This window comes from Mustela nigripes, chromosome 9 (genome assembly GCF_022355385.1).
Source record: "Mustela nigripes isolate SB6536 chromosome 9, MUSNIG.SB6536, whole genome shotgun sequence".
NCBI classification, from domain to species: domain Eukaryota; kingdom Metazoa; phylum Chordata; class Mammalia; order Carnivora; family Mustelidae; genus Mustela; species Mustela nigripes.
In genome coordinates, this window is record NC_081565.1 from 81,109,816 (window position 1) to 81,137,686 (window position 27,871).

The 27,871-nt window shown below is 46.4% G+C and overlaps 1 protein-coding gene and 1 pseudogene across 3 annotated transcripts in view; one reads left to right on the forward strand and one right to left on the reverse strand.

Annotated features, from left to right (window-relative positions):
• Window positions 1–27,871, reverse strand: part of TJP2 (tight junction protein 2) — a 121,014-nt gene that overhangs the window by 81,584 nt on the left and 11,559 nt on the right. Inside the window, exons 1-2 of one of the 3 annotated variants that reach the window (XM_059411904.1) lie at window positions 13,256–13,376; window positions 8,088–8,143 (exon numbers count right to left, since the gene is read on the reverse strand). The exons of 1 other annotated variant lie outside the window; for it this stretch is intronic. In XM_059411904.1, the coding sequence (XP_059267887.1) occupies window positions 8,088–8,117 (30 nt within the window). In that variant the 5' untranslated portion in view covers window positions 8,118–8,143; window positions 13,256–13,376. Of the gene's footprint in view, window positions 1–8,087; window positions 8,144–13,255; window positions 13,377–27,871 lie in introns of those variants that run through there. One more of the 3 variants, XM_059411905.1, reaches the window with a different exon arrangement.
• Window positions 2,764–3,504, forward strand: LOC132025183 (large ribosomal subunit protein eL8-like; annotated as a pseudogene).

The following is a 27,871-nucleotide window of genomic DNA, read 5'->3' on the forward strand; positions in this document are numbered from 1 at the left end:
TTTTTTGTAAGATTTTATTTTTTTATTTGACAGAGAGAGATTACAAGCAGGCAGAGAGGCAGGCAGAGAGAGAGGGGGAAGCAGGCTTCCTGCCGAGCAGAGAGCCCAATGCGGGGCTGGATCCCAGGACCATTAGACCCGAGCTGAAGGAGAGGCTTTAACCCACTGAGCCACCCAGGCACCCAAGCATCTGATTCTTGATTTCGGCTCAGTCACGATAACAGAGTTGAGCATCTGAGCCCTGAGTTGGGCCCCATGCTGAGCAGGGGAGACTGCTTGAGATTCTCTCTCTCCCTCTCCCTCTGCCCTCCGCAATCATGTGCTCTCACGAGCTCATACTCTCTCTCTCTCAAATAAATAATCTTTTTTTAAAAAAATTATGTTTTAATATTAGAAACTTTCTCTTCCTCCAGGACTTGCCTCTTTGTTATCTCCCTGTATTTAACCTTGCCTCTCCCAATCTTCCCCAACAGCCAGAATGATCTTTTCATGAGGCAAATCAGATCTCCTAGGTCTATCCTTTAAACCCTCCAAATGTCGCCGATCCAGACTTCCTGTTATTGCCTGCGCTATGGCCGAATGTTTGTGTCCCTCCCAGCCCCCCAAAGGAGTTGAAGCCCTAACGTCCAATGTGGTGATATCTGGAGGTGGTGATATCGGTTTAGATCAGGCCATGAGAGTAGGCCCCTCATCATGAGATCTGTGGTCTTGTAAGAGGAAGAGAGAGCTCTCTCTCCAGGCTCCTGGTCCTAGGAAAGACCATGTGAGCACACATGGAGGAGGACCCCCACCAAGAACCAAATCTGTCAGCACCTTGATCTTGGACTTGTAGTCCCCAGAACTGTGAGAAAAAAAACCCCACCCCGTCTATGGCATTTTGTTACAGAGCACATGCTGCCTAAGACAGCCTTCAAGTCGAACTGAACAGGCTGCAGGCTCCAAACGCAGCTCGTCCTGCTCTCTCCCAGGCTCTCATCCCGGAGTCACACTGGCCGTTCTAGGTTGCTCTCCAGACCCTGCCAAGCGCACTTCTGCGCTCGAGCCTTTGTTTGAGCTTCTCCGCCTGGACCACAGAGCCAGCTTCTGCTCAGGTTTCTCTTTCTCTCTAAAGAAGGCAACATCCCTAGAGGACGCAACAGAAAGGGATGTCCTCAGGAGAGAGTCAAATTTAAGTTAAAGCGGGGACACGGGGTCCAACTGAGTGCTTGTTCACCGTGAAGCGGACGTTTCAGAGAGGGAGGCAGGGGTGTGAAAAGGCGGGGGTGGTGTGGCTGGGCTAAGGGAAGCCTCCAGAGGAACCACAGCCCCAGACAGCAAAGGACCCCCATAGCCACGGCTCACCCTTTTTACCTTTATTATTATTATTACTAAATTGGCAAGACATTGGCGGGGATGTTGTTGTTACTACAATGAAAAGATGAAAAGGAGTGAGTGCCAAAGTGATCAAAGCACCAGACTTTAGGGGGAGAAAACCCTCAGTTCTCAGTGGATGGTGGCTTTCAATTCACGCTCTCCTCTTTCTGCCATTGGCACAAATCCCAAACCGCAGTCTCCCTCCTGATGTTTCCTCCCTCCTGGCAATGTTTCTGGGCATGATGGGTTGAGCCGGCTGCAAAACTGACTGAAGAATTGGCTGTGCCCCTCAGAGTCAGCTGCGGGCTGGGGGGTGACGTGTCTCAGGAGGCCCTGGCCTGGGGCTGCGGATAGAACTGGCGGACCACGTAATGCCAGGCTCCCGTGCAGGCTCCCACGACACAGGGATGGTCTGAGTGCGCTCAGGCCGGCAGGCAAGGTCAAGGTATACTCAGCCTGCTGGACAAGGTCGAGACAGGGCACGATGCAGCTCTGGGCCTGGAGATCCTAGAAGGATCCTTGAAGATCCTTTCAAGGCACAGTTGGGTCTAGACAGGTCCTGCCAGGGAGAGTGCTCCCCACCCTGGAGGAACCTCCCCTCCTGGCAGGGTACCCTGGGGCCTCACAGGTGGGGTTTACTGAACTTCTGTTTATACTGCAAAGTATACAAAATCCACACTCTTTCCAGGGACAGATCCACTTGTTAATCCTCCGTTAAAAACAGGATCAGCAGGGGTGCCTGGGTGTGTTTAGTGGGTTGAGCCTCTGCCTTCGGCTCAAGTCATGATCCCAGGGTCCTGGGATTGAGCCCCACATCAGGCTCCCTGCTCAGGGGGAAGCCTGTATCTCCCTCTCCTGCCTCCTCTGCTTGTGTTCCCTCTCTCACTGTGTCTCTCTCTCCCAAATAAATAAATAAAATATTTTAAAAATTAAAAAAATAAAAAATAAATAAAACCTAAAAAAAAAAAAAAACACAGAAACCCTGATAAACAAAAATGGATTGAACACATCATCTTCCAAAAACAATTTTAACTCACTTCATGTAAGTCCTCAGAGCACCTGCCTCTGTATGTGGTGTATTTGGTATCACCGCCGTGCTTTACCGATGCAGAAACTCTGCTTTGGCGAGGGGAACACAGCTACCGCCTGAGGTCCCTTCCAGTGGAAAGCGGAGGAGACTCCAGACACAGGTCTGCTGGATGGACAACCATCCTCCCCAGGCCGTGTCCACTGCCTCCACCACAGCGGGACAACCAGGGCTGAGTGGGTTTTGGTGCGGCTACTGCTGTCTTCTTTATGGCTCCTTTTAACAGAACTCAGGAGGGTTTTTGCTGAACCAGGTGCTGGGGAATCATGTTTGGGAAACTCTTCCTGTGCAAAAAGGTAAACATCCCAGCTCTCTCCTCCAAGATGCCAAAAGGAAAGAAGGCTAAGGGGAAGAAAGTGATCTCTGTCGTGAAGAAGCAGGAGGCCAAGATGGTGCTCACTCCCCTGTTTGAGAAAAGGCCCAAGACTTTTGGCATCAGACGGGACATCTCACCCCACCACACCTGGCTGCAGCAGGCAAAGGGCGAGTCTCTGTAAACATCTCCAAGTGCCTCCTGCCATGAACCAGTTCGCCCAGGCTGGGGACCGCCACACAGCTACTCAGCTGCTGAAACCGGCCCACAGATGCTGACCAGAGACAAGGGGACAGAAGCAGCAGAGACTGTTGGCCCAGGTGGAGCAGAAAGCTGCCGGCCAAGGGATGGTCCCCACTAAGAGGCTGCCTGTCCTTTGAGCTGGGGTTAATACTGTCCCCACCTTGGTGGAAAACAAGACAGCTCAGCCAGCAGTGACTGTACCTGCGGCGGACCCCACTGAGCTGGCTGTCTTCCCACCCGCCCTGTGTCCTGACATGGGGACAGAGTTGGGGAAGGCCAGGCGAGGGCCGGCAGGAAGACCTGCACTACTGTTGCCTTCACACAGGTTAACTGGAAAGACAGAGGAGCTCCGGCTGAGCCAGTGGAAGCCATCAGGGCGGATGACAATGATGGATACAATGACATCTGTCATCCCTGGGGAGGCAACATCCCGGGTCCAAAGTCGGTAGCTCACATCGCCAAGTTGGAAAAGACAAAGGCTAAAGAACTGGTCACCAAACTGGGCTGAGTGTATGCTGTTGGATTTTCTGTACACAAAAGTAATAAAAAGTTCTCCCCACCTCCCGCCCAGAAAAAAAGGAAAAAAGGTAAATGCCACAATGCATCTGACTCCAGCCATGAGCTAGTTCGTGACAATCCTTGATACACATGTAATCTGGTACCTAATGGCATTCCACACACCCCTTCCCTAAACAAGTACTTTAAGAAAAAACACTTTATTAGGTTAAGAATTGGACTGCGTAAAAAGGCCCTCATCTCATTAGACAAGGAAGGGAACCTGAGGTGAGAGAGGCCCAAGGGACTGTCGCAGGAGACACAGGTCCCCCGGGGAACCAGAGGGGCCTCTGGCGACACAGGTATTGCTTTTAGACATTATCACCAGAACCCTCCAGTTTGAAGAATTCGGTATCCCTGATCAGCACAGATTAAAGTTGTTGGAGAGTCTCCTAGATTTTCAGAGAATTCTCAGACCTGAAAGGGGCCTTAGAAAAACACGGCAAGCAGATAGTTTTCCAGGGCAGTCATAAATTAGCGCAGGCCTTGGAAACAAAGGACTCCGGGCCTGGGAAAGGCACTTCCAGGAGCCGCGCAACCCAAGCTGAAGATGCGGTGCACGACATTTATGTTCCGGTGGGACTTCTGCTCAATTCCTCATTACCGGAGGACTCCCAGGTCTCTCCCGGGCATGCTGATTTGGAGGGTCTGAGAAGGGGCATGGGAACAGATGTTTTGAGCACCGCCCCTCACCAAGTGAAGTTCATTATCAGGGAGGTTTTCTTCTTTCCTTCCTTCCTTCTTTCCCATTCTCTCTTTCCCTCTCTCTCTTTCTTTCAGATTTTATTTATTTATTTGAGAGAGAAAAGGAGAGAGTGAGCAAGAGAGCACAAGCAGGAGGAGCAGCAGAGGAGAGGGAGAAGCAGGCTCCCTGTGAAGGCTAGATCTCAGGATGCTGGGATCCTGACCTGAGCTGAAGGCAGCCGCTTAAGGGACTAAGCCACCCAGGTGCCCCTAGGGACATTGCTTTAATGCTCTGACACAAGACAAGAAGATTACCATTTTGAAGGCAGGTGAAACATTTAAAACGTCAGAAAATAATTCTCTCCATTTGCAAAATGCTGTCTTTGGCTTACAAAAGAAAGGATCTGGTCCCATCATTCTCTTTGTTGTAGTTATTTACATATATATGCATTTGCAGATACACATATCATTCGTATTTCAGTTATTTTTATATACATGATACTTGTTTATTTATCCAAACCATAGAGGAGATCATAAAACATTAGCAAAACACGAGGCGCCTGGGGGCTCAGTCAGTCAAGCATCAGGCTCCTGACTTGGGCGCAGGTCATGATCTCAGGGTCCTGAGCTGGAGCTCTGCCAGAGTGTGGAGAGTGCTTAAGATTCTCTCTCTCCCGGGGCGCCTGGGTGGCTCAGTGGGTTAAAGCCTCCTCCTTCGGCTCAGGTCATGATCCCAGGGTCCAGGCTCTCTGCTCGGCGGGGAGCCTGCTTCCTCCTCTCTCTGCCTGCCTCTCTGCCTACTTGTGATCTCTGTCTGTTAAATAAATAAAATCTTTAAAAAAAAAAGATTCTCTCTCTCCCTCTCCTGGCTTGTGCACACGTGTGCACTGTCACATTGATGAGGCAGTAGGAGGCTGGCTGAGGACAAAGCAAAAGCTGGCACCCTGCACCCCCTCTCCACCCGCTCCCCTCGGTAATATGTGTAGCATTCCTCTGACCACAGAGATCACAATCCTACAAGACAAGAATCTCCCAACTATCTTGATGTTAATGGCTTGCTAAAAGACAGCATTGATAGAGCCTGGAGGCATCTTGTACGTGCCCTCTTTAGCATAAGAAAACTCCGTTGAAACCTCCCTTTCCCTCACCTTCTGCTAACCACAGGGTCAGGGTACTTAACCTGCCATCCCTCACAACCCAGGGCAGCAGCTCTTTCTGCCCACCGGTCCTGTCCCCGTGCTTTAATAAGCCACCATTTTGCACCAAAGATGCCTCAAGAATTCTTTCTTGGTCATCGGCTCTGGACCTCAGCCCACCAAACCTCACCTAGGTTCTAGAACTTCATCAACATACTCTCTCTCTCTCAAAAAGAAGAAAAATTAACAGAATAGAACGACCATCCAGAGCAAATGATTAGAAACGAGATGAGTGTCCTTCCAGGGGCCTCTCTGCAGACAAGCATGTGGGGATCATGTACCACTTTGCACACCTGGGGCCATACTAGGCATGCACTTCTGTTACCTTTATTTCTACATACGAATATTGCTTCACTCTTTTCATGGCAATACAGATCTATGTCATCATGTTTCTAACTGCATAATATTTCATTTGTATGAATATACTATAATTTGCTGAATAAATACTCCTGTTTAAAGTTCTTTTTTTAAAAACTGGTATAGGGCGCCTGGGTGGCTCAGTGGGTTAAACCCTCTGCCTTCAGCTCAGGTCATGGTCCCAGGGTCTTGGGATCGAGCCCCGCATCGGGCTCTCTGCTCAGCAGGGAGCTTGCTTCCCTTCCTCTCTCTGCCTGCCTCTCTGCCTACTTGTGATCTATCTGTCAAATAATTAATTAATTAATTAAAATTACAAAACTGGTATAGAGTAGCACCTGGATGGCTTAGTTGGTTGAACGGCTACCTTGGGCTCCGGTTATGATCTCACAGTCCTGGGATCCAGCCCCGCATCAGTTTCCCTGCTCGGAGGGGAGCCTGCTTGTCCCTCCTCCCTGCCTGTGCTCTCTCTCTCTCAAATAAATAAAATCTTTTTTTTTTTTTTTAAAGATTTTATTTATTTGACAGGCAGAGATCACAAGTAGGCAGAGAGGCAGGCAGAGAGAGAGAGGAGGAAGCAGGCTCCCTGCTGAGCAGAGAGCCCGATGCGGGACTCGATCCCAGGACCCTGAGATCATGACCTGAGCCGAAGGCAGCGGCTTAACCCACTGAGCCACCCAGGCGCCCCTCAAATAAATAAAATCTTAAAAAAAAAAAAAAAAGACTGGTATAGAGGACAAAACTGGTACAGAGGTATAGAGGACGGGTGGATGAAATGCCTAAGATTCATTTCACATAGATAATGAGGAAGTAAAACCCTAGCAGAGTTTATAAGACATGTAGGATGCAGATAGTAAGTTAGTAACCTGTAAGATGGGTTAAGCAGAGTGAATGGACCATTTGTGTATTAAAATATAGATGCAAAGATTTAAACAAATGACAGTGTTATTTAGAAAGGGATGGAAGGGGGTACCTGAATGACTTAGTCAGTTAAGCCTCTGACTTCTGCTCAGGTCCTGATCTCAGGGTCCAGGGATGGAGCCCTACATCGGGCTCCCTACTCAGTGGGGAGTCTGCTTTTCCCTCTCACTCTGCCCCTCCTCCTGCTTGTGCTCTTTCTCTCTCAAATAAATAAGATCTTTTAAAAAAGGGGGAAGTGGAAGGACGTAAAATAAATTTTACATAGTAGTAATATTTAATAAAACACTAGTAAATTTAATATCTAATTTATAATTATATTTATTTAGATACAAAGTATAAGAATAATACAAAATATTTTATAACTTATCATTAATATTGTTAAAAAGATTTCCCAGGTCCCCTGGGTGGCTCAGATGGTTAAGAATCTGCATTCAGCTCAGGTCATGATCCCAAGGTCCTAGGATAGAGGCCCACATCGGGCTCTCTGCTCAACAGGGAAGCCTGCTTCTCCCTCTGCCTACCGCTCCCCCTGCTTGTGCTTACGAGCTCTCTCTCTTTCTCTGACAAATAAGTAAATAAAATCTTGAAAAAAGAAAGATTTCCCATTTAAAAAAATATGAATACTCTATAATAAACCCTGGTTCATGTTCTCTCTAGATTGGCAGTTACAACAGCCCTAAACCGACCATGCTATCTGTGACACTCCTTACCTCTGGGTCTGGCCGCTCAGAGTTATCATGGACTCATCCCATAACACGGGCTTAGCAAGGCCAGCTGAAGGGGAAAACTTACAACTTTTACTTCTGCACACCTGGGAGCCCCTCTGCCTCTGTCTCCCCAGAAGCTCCCCAGTCTATAAGCATACTTATATGGGTGGCTCAGTGGATGAAGCCTCTGCCTTCCTCTAAGTTCATGACCCCGGTCCTGGGATCCAGTCCCTCATCAGGCTCCTTGCTCAGCAGGGAGCCTGCTTCTCCCTCTGCCTGCTTTGCCTGCTACTACCCCAGCTTTGCGCACACTTTCTCTCTCTCTCTCTCTCTGGCAAATAAATAAATAGAATTTTTTTTAAAAAGCTTATGTAGGGAGCTCCCACCAACAGCAAACCTCCCCCTGTTGAACTGCACAGACCCACAGCAGTAGTGCTCCCACTTTAGGGTATCAGAAACTCCTGGGAGGGCTTGTTAAAGCAGATTCCGGGGTCACCCCCGGAGTTTCTGCTTCAGTCAGTGTGGGGTGAGGCCCGGGTGTATGCATTTCTAACAAGTTCCCAGCCAGCCCATACTTGGTTTCCAGACCACACTTTCAAGAACCGTCAATCTAGAAAGAGCTGGTTTAGAGCATGAGCTTGTTCATAGATGGTATATGCGGCCCATTTCCTTACCTGTGGTGAAGCGATTGTTTCCTCAAACATTTAATGCGCATCTCACCCAGCACCACCTGAGGGAAATTTAGAGGAATACATCATCCCTGGGGGACTTGGGAGTCTAACTTGGAATCAGTAACTGGACTGCTCTGGAAGAGGCTTGTATCCACCCTTGTGTGGATGGCAACAGAAGGTCTGAGGCAGTGACTACGTTGTAGGGTGAGAGGGGGGAGTCTCCTGGGGAAGATGATACTTGAGAGGTAACGTGAGGATGAAAAGTCATTGGCCACATGGACAACGTGGGGAAAGGAACTTGGGGAACAGAGCCTCTACAGCACAGGGCTTGGAGGTGCTGAGCCTATGGTGTGTGGTGAGAATCCCACTGTAATTCTGATATCAAGTGAGGCCTCAAGCTGTAGTGGTGATGATGAAAGCCTTCAGTTTCTTGGAGTGCTCACTACACCGTAGTTGGTACGGTGATGAATGTTTTATCTGCATTGTCTCAGAGCCACCCTATGAGGTGCAGATCTAATTATATTCCCAGAGCATATTGGTTTCCCAGAGCTGCAGAACGAAGGCCCTCAAAACAGCTGGCTTCAACAATGGGAAGTTACTGTCTCGGCCCTGGAGGCTGGAAGGCTGAAATCAGGCTGGAAGCAGACTAGTTTCCTTCTTAGGGATGTGAGGGAACGCTCTGTTCTGGGCATCTCTCCTTGACTTGGAGACACCTGTCTTGCCTCGGGGTGTGTCTGTCTTTGTGTCCAAACAGCCCCCGTTTTATAAAGATACCCTTGTACTGGATTAGGGCCCACCCTGAGGACCTCACTTTAACTTGACGACCCTGTCTCCAGATAAGGTCACATTCTGAGGTAATGAGAGGCAGGACTTCAACATATGAATGTTATAGGGGACACGATACAACCCAGAACACCATTCTACAGATAAAAAAACGGAGGCTCAGAGAGTTTAGGTAAGCTGCCCACATCCCTCCTGCCCAGTGGGTAGGTCCGAAACAGCTAACTAGTGGTCATAGGTTCAACGTAAAAAGTAGCAGAACAGGGGCTTGCTGAAACGCAGGCCTGTCTGAAGGCACAGCTGTGCTCTGTCACCCGATGCTTTACTGGCTTCTAGCGTTTGTTTCTGCCGTGTTTCTGCAAGGCTCCCTGGGAACCCAGGGGCCTGGAGACCAGGGCGCCAAGCTGCTAGCCTGGGAGTTTCTGGTTCTTGAGTTTCTGGGTAAGATATTCTTCCATTTTCTATCTTACCTGCTTGACTGTGGGAAGTTGAGTACATGAAACATTTAAAATTCATGAAAGAAAGGGTCTTTTTTCAAAATGATGTGCTGTTTTTGTTGTTAAAATTTGAAATACTTATACATACAGAATTTATCTGAGTATAGCTATTTTTTTTTAAAGATTTTTTTTTTTTTTTAATTTGACAGACAGAGAGAGAGCACAAGCAGGGGTAGTGGCAAGGAGAGGGAGAGGGAGAAGCAGGCCTGAAGCAGGGAGATATAGGGCTGGATCCCAGGACCCTTAGATCATGACCTAAGCCGCAGGCAGACGCTCAACCCACTGAGCCCCCCAGGCGCCCCCGCTATCCTATTCTTTTTTTTTTTTTTAAAGATTTTATTTATTTATTTGATAGAGAGAGATCACAAGTAGGCAGAGAGGCAGGCAGAGAGAGAGAGGGAGAGGGAAGCAGGTTCCCTGCCGAACAGAGAGCCCGATGCGGGACTCGATCCCAGGACCCTGAGATCATGACCTGAGCCGAAGGCAGCGGCTTAACCCACTGAGCCACCCGGGCACCCCCGCTATCCTATTCTTAATGTCCTGCTCAAACAGCCGAAACATTTGCAAACAATGTGTTAACCCTTAAACTTGCACTGTGAGTAGAATCACTTGGAATTATTTCAGCATTCAGGGATTGAAACACCTTAACTGTTTATCAATAAAGATTCAGACAAAGAGTTTTGTCAGAATCCAGACAGTAATTCCATATTTTCCGAAGTATTTAAAAGGAAAGAGTCCTGCTCCAAATACTTATCTATAAAGACTTTGTTATTTTAGCAACTGGAGCAAGCTTTCATCATGGGAAATTGGTATACCACTTCAGTGAAAGAAAAATAAAAATAAGGCGGGTTTATTCTTACTTTTGAATGCTTTAGTTATAGTCTGACATGTTTTCCAAACAAAAATTAGAGCACGTGGTTTACTCGTGAAATCAACAAGACGAAGTGGTGGCCATCTGGCCTATCTCTGGAAATGTGAGATGTCTGGACATTGTTAAGTACAGCACACGGATGAGTAATCCCGAAGCCGAAATTTAATCATACTCCTGCATGTTTAAAGGAATCCAGAACCTGGGGATTAGAAGATGACTGGGCGTTTTCCAGCCCAGAGCCCTATCTATCTCTTACTTTTCACAGCCAGATTTCTTAGAAGGATTCTCTGTACTTATTATCACTTTTCCTCACCGCCACCTGCCCTTCTGTATAACACTTTCTCCTCTACCTCTTCCAGCCACGGAGGGGTCCAGTCACGGTGGCAAGTACCCTATGGGCTAGTCAGTGCATGGCCTGAGGAAATTTACTTGGGTAAGGGCTCTTCCCCAGCTAGGAGTTCTGTCTTACTTGTAATCGGCAACCATGCCGCCGTGCGTCCTGCCTGATTTTGGCCCCCGGTGCTGTAGTCGTGTGGGGGAACCTAGACGCAGCTCATTTTATGATTCCTTCCTATTAGCCTGTTAAGACTGAGAAAAAGAATTTGCAACTAACTTCTGCTTGGAAGGGGTGTCATCCTTGAGCCCTAGTTTTTGGTACTTTGTCATGGTTTTATCAACAGAGTGGTTGGTGATAGCAGTTGTCAGTGCAGCCAAATTTTGGTTTGTTTGGAGGTAATCTGATTGTATAGTTAGATTAGACAAAACACCCTGGACATAATCACCCCCAACTTAATCATAATTATATTGATATTTTTTTAAAGTATTGATTTTCATAATATACATAATTATGTGATCATAATTATTCTTACTATTTGATACTGATATTTGAAATATAATTACTGATATTCAAAAAGTCAACTTCAGATCTTACATCTAATTAACTAAAACAATTAACTCTGTCACACGCTTTGAAAGAGTCTTTATAGTATGTTAAACTTTAATTCGTCTCTTCTGATGGCTTTAGCTCAGCATAACAAATGTGACAAGGAGAGATACTTTCCCAAGACTTAGAACAAGAAGCAAAATACTTCAGGAACTGGAAGGTAGAACTAGATCAGGCAGAGAAACCCAGTATGGCCTGGCCGGGAACTTGTCAGAAATGCATACTCAGGACATCTGCATGGCTCTGTTGGTTAAGCGTCCAGCTCTTGGTTTTGGCTCAGGTCATGATCTCAGAGTTGTGAAAGTGCACCCCATGCTAGGCTCCGCACCGGGCATGGAGCCTAACGGGAGAGAGAGCTTACGACTCCCTCTCTCCCTCTGGCCCAGCCCAGCCCACAGGCTCTCCCTCCCCTGCTCTAAGGAAGGAAGGAAGTGGGGGGGGGGGGGGAGAGGTTTGCTGGATCGGAAACTAAGGTAATGTGAGATGCTCTTGGAAAAATCCTTGCCACCCAAGCTCACCTGAGGCTAAGTCATCCCAGAAAGCCAAGCTTAAGTTTTTACACAGGAAAGAGCTTTGGAGCCAAGCTTAAGTTTTTACAAGCTTAAGTTTTGGAGCAAGACGTCAAAGGACCTGTGGTCACTAGTACAGGGCATCAGAACCAGGGAAGCGTGTATTAGGAGGGGCTTGCTGGAGTCACAGAGAACCTGCCCTCCTACACTCAGTGCCAGCACCATCCACCTTTGCCACGCCCTACCCTGCTCCTCCAACTCATTCGACTAAATCAATAGATACGACCCAGAAGTCTAGTTTCAGGAAAACTGCAGGAGTCTTCATAAGAATCTGTTTTCTTGGGGCGCCTGGGTGGCTCAGTGGGTTAAAGCCTCTGCCTTCAGCTCAGGTCATGATCCCAGAGTCCCGGGATCGAGCCCCTCTCTGCTCCGCAGCGAAGCCAGCTTCCCTTCCTCTCTCTTTCTGCCTGCCTCTCTGTCTACTTGTGACCTCTGTCTGTCAAATAAATAATAAAATCTTAAAAAAAAAAGAGAGAGAATCTGTTTTCTTACGTTTGGAAACTTTAAGAGCTCCGCAGTGAACATCTCAGCAAACAAAACCCACCACAAGCCCTGTCAGTTCAGTGGAAACCAAGGGCTTCCCCATGCAAGTTGTCCCCATTTGGACATGTAGACTCCGAGAAAGACCCTGGTGTGTGCCTCGCTCCTGCCGTACGTTAGCTCCTTTACCATCATATTGATGCTCATCTTTCACAGATAATGGATCTGCACTCAGAAACGTTAAGGCACGCGCAGGCACACTGAGATTTGCTATCTGCTACCCTGGCGTGTGCCGTTCACACTCGGTTAAACTCAAGCTCTGACACATAGCTAGGAGCCACCCAGGCAGGGGTTTTAAGCTTAAACAGACAGGAATTATGAAACAAGCCCATGAAAAAAATTCCAACCCCATTCTGTGGACCACGGACTGGCCTATAATCAGGGGTTAAAGTGTAACCAAGAAAAAATACAACCCAGCATCTGTCAAAATAAAATGTAATGCTTTGTAAATCTCATTTAATTCCTACTTAAAATTGAATCAGTAAATAGATAATACTCGCTCTTCATTCTTTTACTAAAAGCTTGTACATAATTAAATCTTTAGAAGCCAGGGCAACCCATGTCTTTAATATTTTCAGCAAAGTGCCTACCGTTGTTACATAATTCTGCTACCTCAAAGATAACAGAAAAAACATGACTTACCAGAAAGACCTATAACCCCAGACACCAAAATAACTTGTCAGGCATTTATTCTGAACCACGAGAGTTGGATTTGTATGCTCTAGCCAGGAAGGACTTTATTTAGCTCTCACCCAACTGTGGCAAGAGTTTACCTATCAATTCAGACCATAAATGCAGGTATGACGTTTCTGTTCCTGGGTAAATACGACATGACAATTCAACTTTCTCTGATATTGAACAATTTCTCTATCCGCAACATTGAAAATGGTGGCCTTGACTACTTCTAGGGTGTAAAATAATTTACATCAAACTTTAAACGGAGGAAAGCCAGCAACCAAAAAAGCAGGCACCTGGTAAAGCACGCTGTCCGCCGGCCCTCGTCTGGGCTTCGTACAGAACTTGTGCCAGGTGGCACCGCTGGGGCGCCAATCCCACTCACAGGGAGATGATAATAATGCTGTACTCCGCACCCTGAAAAAGACAGTGTGGTTACAAACCCAACATGGTCCCTCCCAGCGCGGTAAGATCTGGGGAAAGGCACTGAACTTCACACACCGCCATTCAGCCACTTACAACATGGCTTCGAACACAGTTACAGTTACGGTATTGGTGCAACTGTCTCCAAGATCCATTTTGGAGCATTCTCAGTACTTCAAGAAAGAAACTTTGGGGCGCCTGGGTGGCTCAGTCGGTTAAGCCTCCGACTCTTGATTTTGGCTCAGGTCGTGATCTCAGGGTCCTGGGATGGAGCCCCACGTCGGGCTTTGCACTCCACTTGGAGTCTGCTGGAGAGTCTCTCTCTCCCCTCCCTCTGCCCCTCCCCACCTCATGCAGGGGCACCTGCTCACTGGCTCACTCTCTCAAATAAGTAGATAAATCTTTTTTAAAAAGTATATAATAGGGGCACCTGGGTGGCTCAGTCAGTTGGACGTCTGCCTTCAGCTAGGTCATGATGGGATCGAGCCCCACGTCGGGCTCCTTGCTCAGCGGGAAGCCTGCTTCTCCCTCTCCCACGCTCCCTGCCTTCCCTCTCTCGCTGTCTCTCTCTGTCAAATAAATAAATAATTTCTTTTTATTTTTAAACTATACAATAGGAAAAACATTTGAAACTAAAAGGGAATTCATTTTTCACAGCATTTATAATACTGGCTCGTCTCTACTTTTACATTTGCGGATTGCCCACACTTTGAAAGGTGGCAGTTTTTTGTTTGTTTGTTTGTTTTACCCCTAATTTCAAGGAAATCCAACGAACATCCCTTCTGCACATTTTTATTAATCCTGCGTATGCCTTTTAAAGCGCACAAGGAGGCAAGCTCACTCCCGGGCGAGGTCTGGGCCCCCGCAGCTTCACACAGGGCAGTCGTGTCCAGTGGGAGGAAGAATGTGGCTTCTCACCAGTTCTGCACATACTCTTCTGTTTGCAGACAAAGTGAGATTGTGGTTATCTATGCAAAACGGTCCCCACACAATGAAATAGCAATAAAGGATAGTGTCGATTTTATTTATACAGGCAAGGGACACATTTCCCTTCTCCTCCAAGGATCAGCAGGAAATGTAGGCAGTGGCTAAAGCAAGCCCATCTGGACATCCCACAAAGCGAGCAACAGGATTAGAGCCCGGCCCATGCATGGTTTCTGTTATTACTTCCAAAGATAAATAAATGGCCAGCAAATCAAGATGGGCTTGGTTACGCTTTTGGCTTTAACATGAAATTCTTCTACAGGTATCAGCTCCAAAAAGTGCTTGTTTCTTGTATAGAATCAGATTGTTTTTTAATTAAATCCGTTTCCTGCATGTTCAAAACATCTTGCTTTTAACTTTCTTTGATAAGATTCCCAAATTTTTGAGATCTAACCCTAACCCTAACCCTAACCATTTCTAAAATACACCAATATTGACCAGGGCTACTTTAAAACTTAGAAATAGCTTGAGAAAGAACTAAATTATATTCTTAGTTTTCAAGAGTATTGACAGATATGTGAAATTAATGTCAGGTAACATGAGAAACTGGACAAAATTTTAAAAGCAAAATCCACAAGTGGGTCAGTATTTTTGTGTTTGGGAATGTCAATTTTTTTAAACATTTTTTTTTCTTTATCTGTGGCTCTACTGACACCAAGTTAAGCACGGGCAAATCTTTGCAGAGCACCCCCAGGTGCCAGGTACTGGGGTAAACATGCACCTGCAGAAGCCATGCAAACTGTGCCACCGTGAACTTGCAACATGCAGCCCACAGTGGGTAGCTGGTGGGTGGGGCCTGTCACGTGACTAGAGTTTACAGAGGAGAAGCCCAAGCACAGCGCGGTCTGCAGACTGCAAGACCAAGTACTCAAAGGAGGAGGGCGTTGGCGGCCAATGAATTCCTTGAGGTTTTGAAAAGTGAATCATGACCTGACTTCCAATTAATTATGTTTTAAAATGCAAAAGCAGCTGCTCTTGAATACTACACAGTATTACACGTTGCAGCAACTGCAATATTTCTTTAAAAGAATGAAAGGACCTAAATTCCTGGAAAAAATATCAGCCTTAGTCAACCAGCCCCATCGGGATCCCGGGTCAGAAGGCTCGTGGCAGATTTCCCTCCACAGCAGTGGGGCCAGCCACCGGCCTTCTTACCACTGTCATCTCTAAGGCCAGCAGGGAGGGGGCCAGTATTGGGACGGCAAGCCCTCAGGAAGATCAGAGAAGTTTAAAAAGTCAGGCCGCCTGACGGGCTCAGGCAGAGGATGGTGCGACTCTTGGGTCTCAGTGTTTTAGGTTCGAGCCCCACGTGGGGTGTAGAGATTACTTGAATAAATAAACTTTAAAAAAAAAGTTTGAGGTCAAGAGAAAAGCAGGTGTCCTCTCATAGGAAGCATTTCTTAAGAGGCTTACTCCTCAAAGTGTGGGTCACGGGCTGAGCCATCAGCATCACCCAGACCATGCACTGGTCATCACTGGGTTGACAGCAGAACCTGGACGCTTATTAAAATGCAGACTCCCAGGCCCCACCATAATCACAGAACTATAACCTACATCTTAACAGTGATTCGTATGTACATTAAAATGTGAGAAATAGGGGCACCTGGGTGGCTCAGTGGGTTAAAGCCTCTGCCTTCGGCTCAGGTCATGATCCCAGGGTACTGGGATTGAGCCCCGCATCAGGCTCTGTGCTGAGCAGGGAGGCTGCTTCCCCTTCTCTCTCTGCCTGCCTCTCTACCTACTTGTTATCTGTCTGTGACATAAATAAATAAAATCTTTTAAAAAAATAAAATGTGAGAAATAAGACAAAGAAGTGACCCTGAAAGATTTGGAACTGATTAGTGAAATTAATCAGTAGGCGATAACCCCTGCTAGGTTACCCAGAAAGGAGATTTTACTAAAAGCTTAGTGAAGGATATTCCCATGTTCAAAGGAAGACTGTGTTAGGTGAAAAGGGAGTCAGTAAACCAAAGAATGAGAACCAGCAAAACAATGTTTAGTCCCTGTGTATTTAAAGAACTCAAAGTATTACAGAGCTCGTCGTCCTGTGACATAGTGCTATTTCATCAGGCCTCAGGGAATGCTCTCTTAAAAAGAGAGAGAGAGAATGCGGGAGAGAGACAACATTCAGCTTCCTTTAGTAAGAATCACTTTGGAGTGAATGGTTTGACTTCTGTTTGGCTGGACTTGGGGAAACGAGAAGCGGAGATGGTTTTACTTAGGGTGCTTACTCATTCCAATGGCTGGAAAAGCTTATCTCCAAAAAGAAATGAATAATGTGGCAATCCATTTACACATCTGAATCATGTGGGTCTGTTTTGGGAGAATCCTTTAAGGACTGATCCCGAGCCAGAAACCAAGAACATTCAGTTGCTGTCTGAGGGCCAAGCCCTCGATCGTGGTGACTCAAATGAGTCTCGGTTTCACACTTGTAAAAATCAAAGACCAAATCAGAATCAGAGAGTGATGAAGACACAGACCTCGTGTTACAATCTCCCATTTTCCGTATCAGTATGTCCCTCCTCACTCACAGTATTTCTTTTCTGCTAAGCCCAGACTTGACCCGGGGGTCCTCCCTACTTGACGGCCCAGCAGCCCACACACCGACTGGCTTTGCCATGCCACAGGAAACCTGTCTGCTGCCCCCGACAAAAGGCCCTCCCAGCTCTACACTCCTGTCAGTCTGGGACAGAAGTCCAGGCTACAGTATGCCCCATCTCCAGGAGCAACTTAAAAATATCACAATTTAGGGGCACCTGGGTGGCTCAGTGGGTTAAGCCTCTGCCTTCGGCTCAGGTCATGATGGCAGGATCTTGGGATCAAGCCCCGCATCGGACTCTCTGCTCAGCAGGGAGCCTGCTTTCCCCTCTCTCTCTGCCTGCCTCTCTGCCTACTTGTGATCTCTCTCTCTGTCAAATAAATAAACAAATAATCTTAGAAAAACAAAAAAAGAATCACAATTTGATGTTACATAATGAGCAATAGCCATTATATAAGATTGAAGAAGCATGGACCTGTACCTCGGAAACCAGTAATACATTAAATGTTAATTAATTGAATTAAAATTTTTTTAAATGTTTAAAAAATTAAAACTAAAGGATCACAATTTGGCCATTACGACACGTCTCCCATGGCCCTCACTAAACATTAGCCCTCACTAAACTTGGACTCTCCCCAGGTCACTACATACCCCTCGCCCTCTTGGTGCCTATATACACTTCCTTTCCTTAGTGACGAGGATGAAGCCTCAGGATTCCGTTCTAAAGGATCCCTAAAATTTCTTCAAGAAATAGCTCATGTATTGCTAATAATAAAAAGTACCTTTTAGAGATAGGAAGAAAATCTGCCGCTATCAAATGTCTGAACGGCAGCACTATTGACATTTTGGGCTTTCTTGCAGGGAAGGGGGGACTGTCCTACCCACTTTAGGATGTTGGACAGCATCCCTGACTTCCACCTGCTAGAAAGCAGTAGCAACTCCCCAGGTTGTAGCAGCCAAAATCCTGCACAGACGTTGCCCCATGTCCCCTGGGGGGCAAACCCCACCCTCTCCCTCCGTTGAAAAGTTCTGTTGTAAATGATTATACGAACTCTCTTAGAAAGATGGGATTACGAATGATTTTCCCCCTTATTTTCTTGCACTTTCTAAATCTTGTCGAATGGATGTATATTGTTTATATGTTAAAAATAAGCTAGTGACTGGGGGCAGCTGGGTGGCTCGGTCAGTTAAGCATCCGAATGTTGATTACAGCTCAGGTCAGGATCTCAGTGTCCTGAGATAGAGCCCCAAGTCGAGCTCCTAGCTAGGCATGGAGACTAATTGGGATTCTCTCCTTCTCCTTCTACCCCTCTAGTTCATGCATGCACGCTCTCTCTCTCTCTCTAAAATAAATAAATAAATCTTTAAATAAAATAAGCTAGTGACCTTCTACTTTTTAAAGAGAAATATCTGGGGTGCCTGGGTGGCTCAGTTGGTTCAGTGTCTCCCTTCGGTTCAGATCATGATCCCAGGGTCCTGGGATCGAGTCCCACATGGGGCTCCTTGCTCAGCGGGGAGCCTGCTTCCCCCTCTGCCTGCTGCCCCCCCCACTTATGCTGCTCTCTCTCTCTCTCTTTCTGACAAGTAAATAAATAAATAATCTTAAAAAGAAATATTAGCTACACAGATGCCTCAAGTGGATCCCTGAGTGAGTGCCAATGTGTGGTTCCTTCAGTTTAAAAATTCAATTCAGGGGCGCCTGGGTGGCTCAGTAGGTCAAGCGTCCAACTCTTCCTTTTGACTCAGGTCATGATCTCAGGGTCATGGGATCTAGCCCCATGTCCGGTTCCTTCTCCGTAGGAAGTCTGCTTGAGATTCTCTCTCTCCCTCTGCCCCACCCCTACCCCCAACGCTCACATGTGCTCTCTCTCAAATAAATAAATCTTTAAAAACATTTTAAAAATAAAAATTCAATTTAGTCCCTAAAAATACTATCTGCCATATAGATACCTTAAATTAAACTTCTCTTCAGTGTGTAAAAGATGCAAAAGAAGGGACTTTAGACAAGAAAGCAGGGATTGAGGCCTCTAACCATTCAGAAAAAAACATCTAAACTCTTCTTCACCATGGTAAACCAGTGGGACATTAGAAAGAGATGTAAAGTAAAAAGTATTTACCTAAAACATTCCACATGTACACTTTAGTCAGAAAAACACTTGCATTGTAGGAAAAAACAAGGCATATTTACTTCATCTTTAAGAACTGCTATGTGTATAGACTATGTAAAAAAACAAAGTCAAAATCAGAAAATTAAAATATCTGAGTCTAAAAACACCCATTACCTCATCTTCTTGGCTGCTAGACTAGGGTTTTTCTTTCTTTCTTTTTAAAAAGATTTTATTTATTTATTTGACAGAGAGAGCTCACAAGTAGGCAGAGAGGCCGGCAGAGAGAGAGGGGGGAAGCAGGCTCCCTGCTGAGCAGAGAACCCGGTGCGGGGCTCAATCCCAGGACCCTGAGATCACGACCTGAGCCGAAGGCAGAGGCTTTAACCCACTGAGCCACCCAGGCACGCCTAGACTAGGGTTTTTCTTAGTTATTATTACCATGAATTTTATTAAGTATTTTCATTCAGTCTGGCGAGGCCCTACGTGCCAGGAAGAAACAAGTTCTCAGTGAAGAACTCACCATCTACTACCCTTAGGACAAGGATGACCCTTCCCTCTGCCGAAACCCCCCACCCCCACCCCAGCACACGCGCAGCATCTCCTGCCCTCCTCTGCTTACCCGGGGCACTGCCAGAGGTTCGCATGTCTTCTGCTCTCGGGAAGCAGCTCCCTCTTGTTCAGTGGGGTGATCCCAACCGCGGCTTCCAAAAGAGCCGTGTATTTCTTGTACCTCATCTTGTCTCTCTCAGTACAAGGTCATGTACATTTCGGGCACTCATCAGCGGAAGCACACGAAGCAATCTTTGCACTGCCCCAAGCCCCTGCGTTTTTAGATGCTCTGTGTACCCCTAGCTTGAGCTATTAAACTCTGCAGGGTGGGGTGAGGGGGGTGGCGAGCGTGAGGCCAAGCCACAAATAAATAAAAAAAAGGAAAGGCTCATTCGGATTTCCCTGCAACGTCAGTATTATATAAGGTTAAAGAATTTTGAATGAAGCACTAATGAAAATGACTGGCAGGACAACCATGGTTCTAAACACAGCAATCTAACGTACACTCCCCAATTAATCCACACATAAATCTGTGACGCTGCTAATCCTTCGAGTACTGATGGCACAGGAGGTGATTTATCTCAAGGTCTGGAAATAATTGGTCCAAAGCGCCTGCCTGCCTCTGGGTGGACAAAAATCAGAAACTGATCTGCTCCTTCTACAAATACCTCTACCCAAAAAGCTGTGCTTTGACAAGTAAGGAGTACCAGTTGTCTGTTTTCTAGCAAGGCATTTCTAAGTGCTATAAACTCCTTGCTTGAGCTGAGAGCAAAAATTAATTAATTAACTAATTAATAGAGAAACAATTCTGTTTGGTGTTGTTGTTTTTTAAAAAAATTTTGTTTATTTATTTGACAGACAGAGATCACAAGTGGGCTGGGGGCGGACAGAAGCAGGCTCCCCGCAGAGCAGAGAGCCCGATGCGGGGCCCGATCCCAGGACTCTGGGATCATGACCTGAGCCGAAGGCAGAGCCTTAACCCACTGAGCCACCCAGGTGCCCCTGTTTGTTTTTGTTTTTGTTTTTTTAATATCTTTGTAAATACCTCTAGAATCCTATATAGGCAAGCTCCCACAGCGTTAAAAATATACTGTCTGGAGAGGGTCAGACTCAGGCCCCTCCTCAATGTTGTGAATGTCTCCTCTCAGCTTGGAAGAACTTTCTTGCCCTCTTTCCGTGGGCTAACGGCAGGCTGTCCATCACAGTGGCCTAGCGAAGGAGTCGTGGTACACATGAGCCCATCTTCCCGGGGTGAAAATAGGACATTCAGCAAAATGCCCCCTTCCTGTCGGAGCTACAAACCAGGGGAGACAGGACGCCAGGACTGTGGGCACGCATGTTCCCTGCCACGTGCGAGGGCTCGTCACTGGCTGTTAGGAAGAACTGTACCAACAGCAATGTGATGATTTCATCTGAGCTTCTGAATCCAGCTGTGCCGAAGGTCCTGGTCATCCCGGGAGATCCCACTTACACTTTTTTATCTAAGTTAATAAATTGACTTCTGTGAAATTTCATTTTAGTTGCATTTCTGTCCCTCTGAAGAAGTCCTGACTTATCTATCTATCCCTGACCAATCTCTTCAAGCCTTATTTTTTACCACTGAATATTCTAGGGGACTTGTGCTGTTCCTTGTCTAAACAGACTCAGACATAAAAGAGAAGTAAAACGGGAGGGAGGCATTATGGGTTAATCCTGATTAACCTAGATGTCCGCAGTGCGTAAGTGTCCCAAAGTCTTCCCCACCCTCCCAAACCTTGAACTCTTCCTCTATAGATTCTCTTTCTTCAATAGCAAGTTTCTTTGTCTTTTTTTTTTTTTTTTAACCTGAATGACCTAAATCAGCGGTCTCCAAAGTGGGGTGTACACACCCAAAGTCCTCGGGGTATGGAAAAAAAAAATTAAACCATCTATTTCCTATTTTCTCTCATCCATTAAAAATTTAGCTTGAGTGACTTTGAAACAGTCATAATATTTAATGTGAGAACTAATATATTATAAATTACACTAAGATATGCTTATAAAACTGAGGGTTACTGGAGGGGAGGTGGGCCAGGGGATGGGGGAACCCGGTGATGGGCAGTAAAGAGAGCACTGGATGTAATAAGCACTGGGTGTTACATGCAACTGATGAATCATTACATTCTACCCCTGAAACTTATAATACACTATATATTAATTGAGTTTAAAATAAAATCTAAAAAACAAATAAATAAAATAATAATAAAATTTTTTAAAAAGTTAAAAAGATATGCTAGTTATAAATTACTGTCATAGGTTGTGTTTTAAAAAGTGAATAGTTGGGGTGCCTGAGTGGGTCAGTGGGTTAAAGCCTCTGCCTTTGGCTCAGGTCATGGTCTCAGCGTCCTGGGATCGAGCCCTACATCAGGGTCTCTGCTCGACGGGGAGCCTGCTTCCTCCTCTCTCTCTGCCTACTTGTGATCTCTGTCTGTCAAATAGATAAATAAAATCTTAAAAAAAAAAAAAAAAAGTGAAGAGGGTGAGTCAGTGACTTAAATAACCCTTCAATCCCTCCTTAAGCCACAGTTTCCCATTTAGAAGTTGAGAGGCCTGACCAGACAAATGCAGGGTTATGTTTCGATACCAACAATAAACTAAGAACTCCGCTTCACTTGCCTGATTATACAATTAATGAAATCCGACCACAACAGAGTGGTGAAAACAAGGGATAAACCACTTGGTCTGGGAATATTTCATTTCCATAGTATTCATGAATATTACTCCCACTGGTTGTTCTGTAAACAATTAGTACCAGTTAGTCACAGGAATTCTTTTATAGGCTGAACTTGGTTTTGCTACAGCTGCCACCGCTGAAAAAAGCTACAATACAGCCCTCATTTAATCATACAGGAAGATGTAATTATACTTACACACAACAGTCTTTGTTCTAACAAATTGTATTTCTAATGACGCGTGATAAAAATTACTATACAGCCTTCTCCAATAAGAAACGAAGCCTGAGCTAGCAACAACACAAAAAAATCAAGTTAAACTCGCTACCCACTGGCAGCTGCTTTACTTGGGTGAAAGTGACATGATACTTTATAAATGGCATGTTTTAAAGTTTCGTTTTCTGTAGGAATTTTTTATGCACTTCACATACATCTTATGAAGTGATTCTTATCTATGATGACCTTATACAAAACCAAAATTGGGTCTTTCATGAGGAAGAGAATTCTGCCTTAGCAAATAATTAGAAAGAATCTGCTTTTCTTCTATAAATGAGATTGTCCTGTTTTATAATTTATTTATTTAGCCCTTTTTAAAAAAAAAAGATTTTATTTATTTATTTGACAGATCACAAGTAGGCAGAGAGAGGAGGAAGCAGGCTCCCTGCTGAGCAGAGAGCCTAATGTGGGGCTCAATCCCAGGGTCCTGAGCTGAAGGCAGAGGCTTTAACCCACTGAGCCACCCAGGTGCCCCTATTTAGCCCTTTTAAAAAATTGTCATCTTGGGGTCCCCCATTAGAGAGAACAAAGTCTAAACTTTCCTCTCTGGCATGCCTGGGTGGCTCGGTCATTAAGCGCCTGCCTTCAGCTCAGATCATAGTTCCAGGGTCCTGGTTTCTAGCCCCTCATTGAGCCTTCTTCTCCCTTTCCCTCTGCCTGCCACTTCTCCGGCTTGTGCTTACCCTCTCTCTGTCAGATAAATAAATAAAACCTTTAAAAAAATAATTGTCATCTATGTGCGAACGCCTTCATAAGAGTACTTAAGGACAATAACACAGAAAACAAAAATCTAGCCAAAATACCCCCATCCAAATATGTACTTATATGGCATTTTCTCTGTAACTCCGGAAACTCTTCAGAAATATGTATTTATTTAGTTAATTCCCTTAGAATTCTAGAAATTCTTTACAACTACAACCATCTGATTAAAAATCACTTATCTATTTAAAAAAACGACTTTAAGTCTACACGATCCAAAAAAGCTTTTAAGTTAGGATACTCAAGGGCACTTTAGCCTGAATGATTAAAGTTGAACATAAAAATTCACAGATCAGACGGGTGTATTCCCTTGATCTGATTATTTCTACTTTATTTCTTCTGGAAGAAAACAGGGGACATTCTTCTTCCCTGGGTATTTTAACCGTTCCTGTGCTTTAGAAGTATACAAGTGGAAATGAACTAATGTCCCAAACGGGCTGTTTTACAGGGTGTGGTCTGCTTTTCAGGGAGCCGGAAAAAGCTCTAACTAAAAGTAGAAGAGTGAGGGAAACCACGATTTCTTTTTTAAAGCTTTACTGCAAATAAACCATATGACTTCATGCATATATTTTCTGTCCCCTTAATACCGTCATATATAATATATTTTACATGTTTGCTACTCAGGTGATCTATGAGAACACTGTAAGAAAAACAGGCTCCATGACATAGCAGCATCACCAGAGTTCGCGAACACTAGCTGGGGCTCTCTTAGATCCGCCTGCCTCTGCCCAAACCGGCCTGCTCTCTTCACAGTCGCCAGAATGCACTCTCTCTGGGGTTTATTTAAACCATTACCTTCAACGGGATGCCACCAAATCCGTTGTTCTAATCCTCTCCTTCCACCCAGCCCAGTCCGTGTCTGCAATCGCCCCCTGGCCCACCCGCAGCCACGGCTGCCTCCTGCCCTTTCCTGTTTCCTGCATCCTCCTCCTGGTTTGCCTGGCGTGTGACCCGGACGCCACGCTCACCCGGTCCCCTGGTGCCCACTCACACCAGCCCCACGACACGGGCCAAGAGAGCTGTGCGTACGTGGCAAGACTGGATCTGAGTCCCACCTCTGCTGTTCAACACCTAGTGATCCCCAACAAGTTACATGACCACATGACCCTTCTGAACCTGTTTCATCATCTGTCAAACTGGAGTAAGACCAAAACAGCGATGGTTTTAGTAATGCCTGGGGGTGATGTAGATGCATCCAGCACCTCTCGTCTCGTCCCTCCGTCCACCTCTGCCATCTGTCCTTCTTCCACTCCCAAGACCTCTTCAAGAAACCTTCCTAGGGGCCCCTGGGTGGCTCAGTGGGTTAAAGCCTCTGCCTTCAGCTCCGTTCATGATCCCAGGGTCCTGGTATCGAGCCCCGCATAGGGCTCTCTGCTTGCTTCCTCCTCTCTCTCTGCCTGCCTCTCTGCCTACTTGTGATCTGTCAAATGGATAAATAAAAATCTTAGAAAGAAAGAAAGAAAGAAAGAAAGAAAGAAAGAAAGAAAGAAACCTTCCTAATCCTCACTTCTCTACAGTCAAGCACGGGTGCACTTACAAACTTCTGACCCTCCCATGCAGCCACAACTTCCTTCAACACACAGTTAAAGAACCAGAAAAGCCCAAGACCGAGTGGTGTAGGGAAAAATCAGAGACTGAAAAAAAGTCAGGCTGAAAGGAACAGGAACCCAGGGGCTGGAGTGAGTGATAGAAACCCTGAAAAAGAGAACACAGGGACTTGGTGGCCCACTCACGTGGTACCCACCAACTACAGAGGCTCTACCTTATAACAGTCCCCAGATTTTTAACCTCTGCTATGGAATAAGTAATAGTCAACATTAGAATCACTTAATTAACTACTCTTCCCCAAAAATGTGCATACGTAGTAATCTGTGGATTCCTCATTCCCAAGAAATAAAAAACTTTCCACTCCTTATGTGCAGGAAGTCTGTTCCCAGTTGCTTTTGGAAGAAACTGTGTTCGTGTTACGTTTCTACTCTGAACCTAGAGTTGTAGGATTCTAGAGATTCTCTTGCTTGGGCACAGATGAGCGAGGAGGCACAGAATTTGGAACGCTGACAGGAGCTGGCTTGAGTCAAGAAAGGCTTGCCATTAGTTGGGTTAGGGTATCTGCTCTGCAACTTCAGGAAAGGGGCAGAGTCTCTGGAACTTGGCTGGAAAAGCTCGGAACGCTGAGACACAGCGGTCAGCTGCCCGCAGCTGGGAAGTGAGGTTCACACAATCCCACCACCCCCTGCTAACACAGCCCTCCGCCCCCAGCATGAACTGGGGCGCCACACTGCCCAGGACTGAAGTCCAGCTCCCCATCTAACTAGCTCTGTGATCTTGGTCAAGTCACTGAATCTCCCTTTGCCTCAGCTTTTTCATCTGCAAAGGGTTTTTTTTTTTTTTTTTTTTTTAAGATTTTATTTATTTATCAGAGAGGTGGGGGAAGAGAGCGAGCACAGGCAGACAGAATGGCAGGCAGAGGCAGAGGGAGAAGCAGGCTCCCTGCTGAGCAAGGAGCCCGATGCGGGACTCGATCCCAGGACGCTGGGATCATGACCTGAGCCGAAGGCAGCTGCTTAACCAACTGAGCCACCCAGGCGTCCCTGCAAAGGGGGTTAATAATAGCACTGACCTCATAGGATTGTTTGAAAAATGAAATCAGTTATCCCGTGTGAAGCATTCAGCACATGTAACACACGGCCCATAGCACATACCACGTAAGTGTGCGTTATCTTCTTTTCCTCTCCCCACCACGCCTGCCCTCAGACAGGGCTAGGTTACCCCTCCTTCTGCCCTCGCAAGTACTTTCTGCTTCAATCTATCAAAACTGGAAACACAGAGTTTACATTATGTGTTTAAGCTTATGCAGAGGATAGGGTGGGTCCTCTGGGCCATGGAAGAGATTAATTACAGGAAAGGAGGAGTCCTGGCGTTCGAGAAGGGTTGACTTCCACATTGACGGGGACCGGCCCCAGCGCTCGGCAGGAGCGGCCCACCTGGCTGTCAGATACGGGTCCGGTTCCAGGCGGATCCCTGCTCAGTGACCACGGCTCTGGCTGTGCTGGACACACAGCCTCAGAGCGGGGCCCCATGGAGGAGCCTCGTCCAGCCCTGAAGCTACAGTCCTGGTGAACCCAGAGGACACAGGGGAGCTGAAGGCAGCACGACCTGATTATGTGACCCCCAGGCTCGCTGTGCCGGGATATGAGGGGGAGAAGGTGGAGTGTGCTGTGACAGCTGCTGTTTAAACGGTTCACCTGGTTTCAGGGAGAATTTCTTAGGCTGCCTGAGTGAGTGTTCGAGGGCTGCTCTGACAAAGTTCACAGACTAGGGCGCTTAACCAACAGAAATCTTACAATTTATTCAGCTCATGGTTCTGGAGGCTGAGACCAAGGTGTGGACAGGTTGGTTCGTTCTAGGACCACGACGCAGGCTTCTGTCCTTGGCTTGTGGAAGGCTGTCTTCTCCCGGTGACTTTACACTGTGAACGTCTGCGTCCAAGCGTCCTCCTCTTATAAGGACACCAGTCATATTGGGTTAGGGCCCACCCTAACGACCTCATTTTAACTGGATTACCTCTGTAAAGACCCTATCTCCAAATAAGGTCACATTCTTAAGGACGAGGCATTAGGACTCCAACATGTGAATTTCGGGGGCAGTGGGGGATGCGATTCAACTCATAACACTGCCTAAAGTGAAAAAACTGTAAAACTCCGCTCAGGTTTTGCCCTGTGATGTTAAAAGACAAAAGCCCAGAAGTACCTGGTGGCCTGGACATGTCCAGCCTGCGATTTGGTCCTGCCCAGGCTTCATAACAAACCATCTAGGAAAAAAATCTTCCATGTTCAAGATGCACCAATGTCTGATACTGTGAGAATGAGCCGGCCTCTGGTAGCAGAAGCTGAATCCCTTAAAACGGGAGCTCAAAACTGCATCACACGTGCCCAACGGAGAAAGACAGAGGCCGGCAGACAGCACTCGGCCCCTGTGGGAAGTCAGTGCAAGGGTCTGCTGTACCTGCCGGCGACCACTTACTCAGGATCGGCTTCTCATTTAAAACCTTCCTATGGGGCGCCTGGGTGGCTCAGTGGTCAAGTGTCTGCCTTCAGCTTGGGTCATGAACCCAGGGTCCTGGAATCAAGCCCCGCATCAGGCTCTTTGCTCAGCAGGGAGCCTGCTCCCCCCGGCCCCTCTGCCTGCCTCTCTGCCTACTTGTGATCTCTCTCTATCAAATGGATAAATAAAAATTTTCAAAAAAATAAATAAATAAAACCTTCCTATAGGGGCGTCTGGGTGGCTCAGTGGGTTAAAGCCTCTGCCTTTGGCTCAGGTTGTGATCCCAGGGCCCTGGGATGGAGCCCCACATGGCGGGAAGCCTGCTTCTCCCTTTCCCACTCACCCTGCTTGTGATCCCTCTCTTGCTCTCTCTTTCTGTCAAATAAATAAATAAAATCTTTTAAAAACTAAAATAAAAAAATTTAAAAAGCAAACCTTCCTATAAAATATTTTGAAACTGGGCACCTGGGTGGCTCAGTGGGTTAAACCTCTGCCTTCAGCTCAGGTCATGATCTCAGGGTCCTAGGATCGAGCCCCACA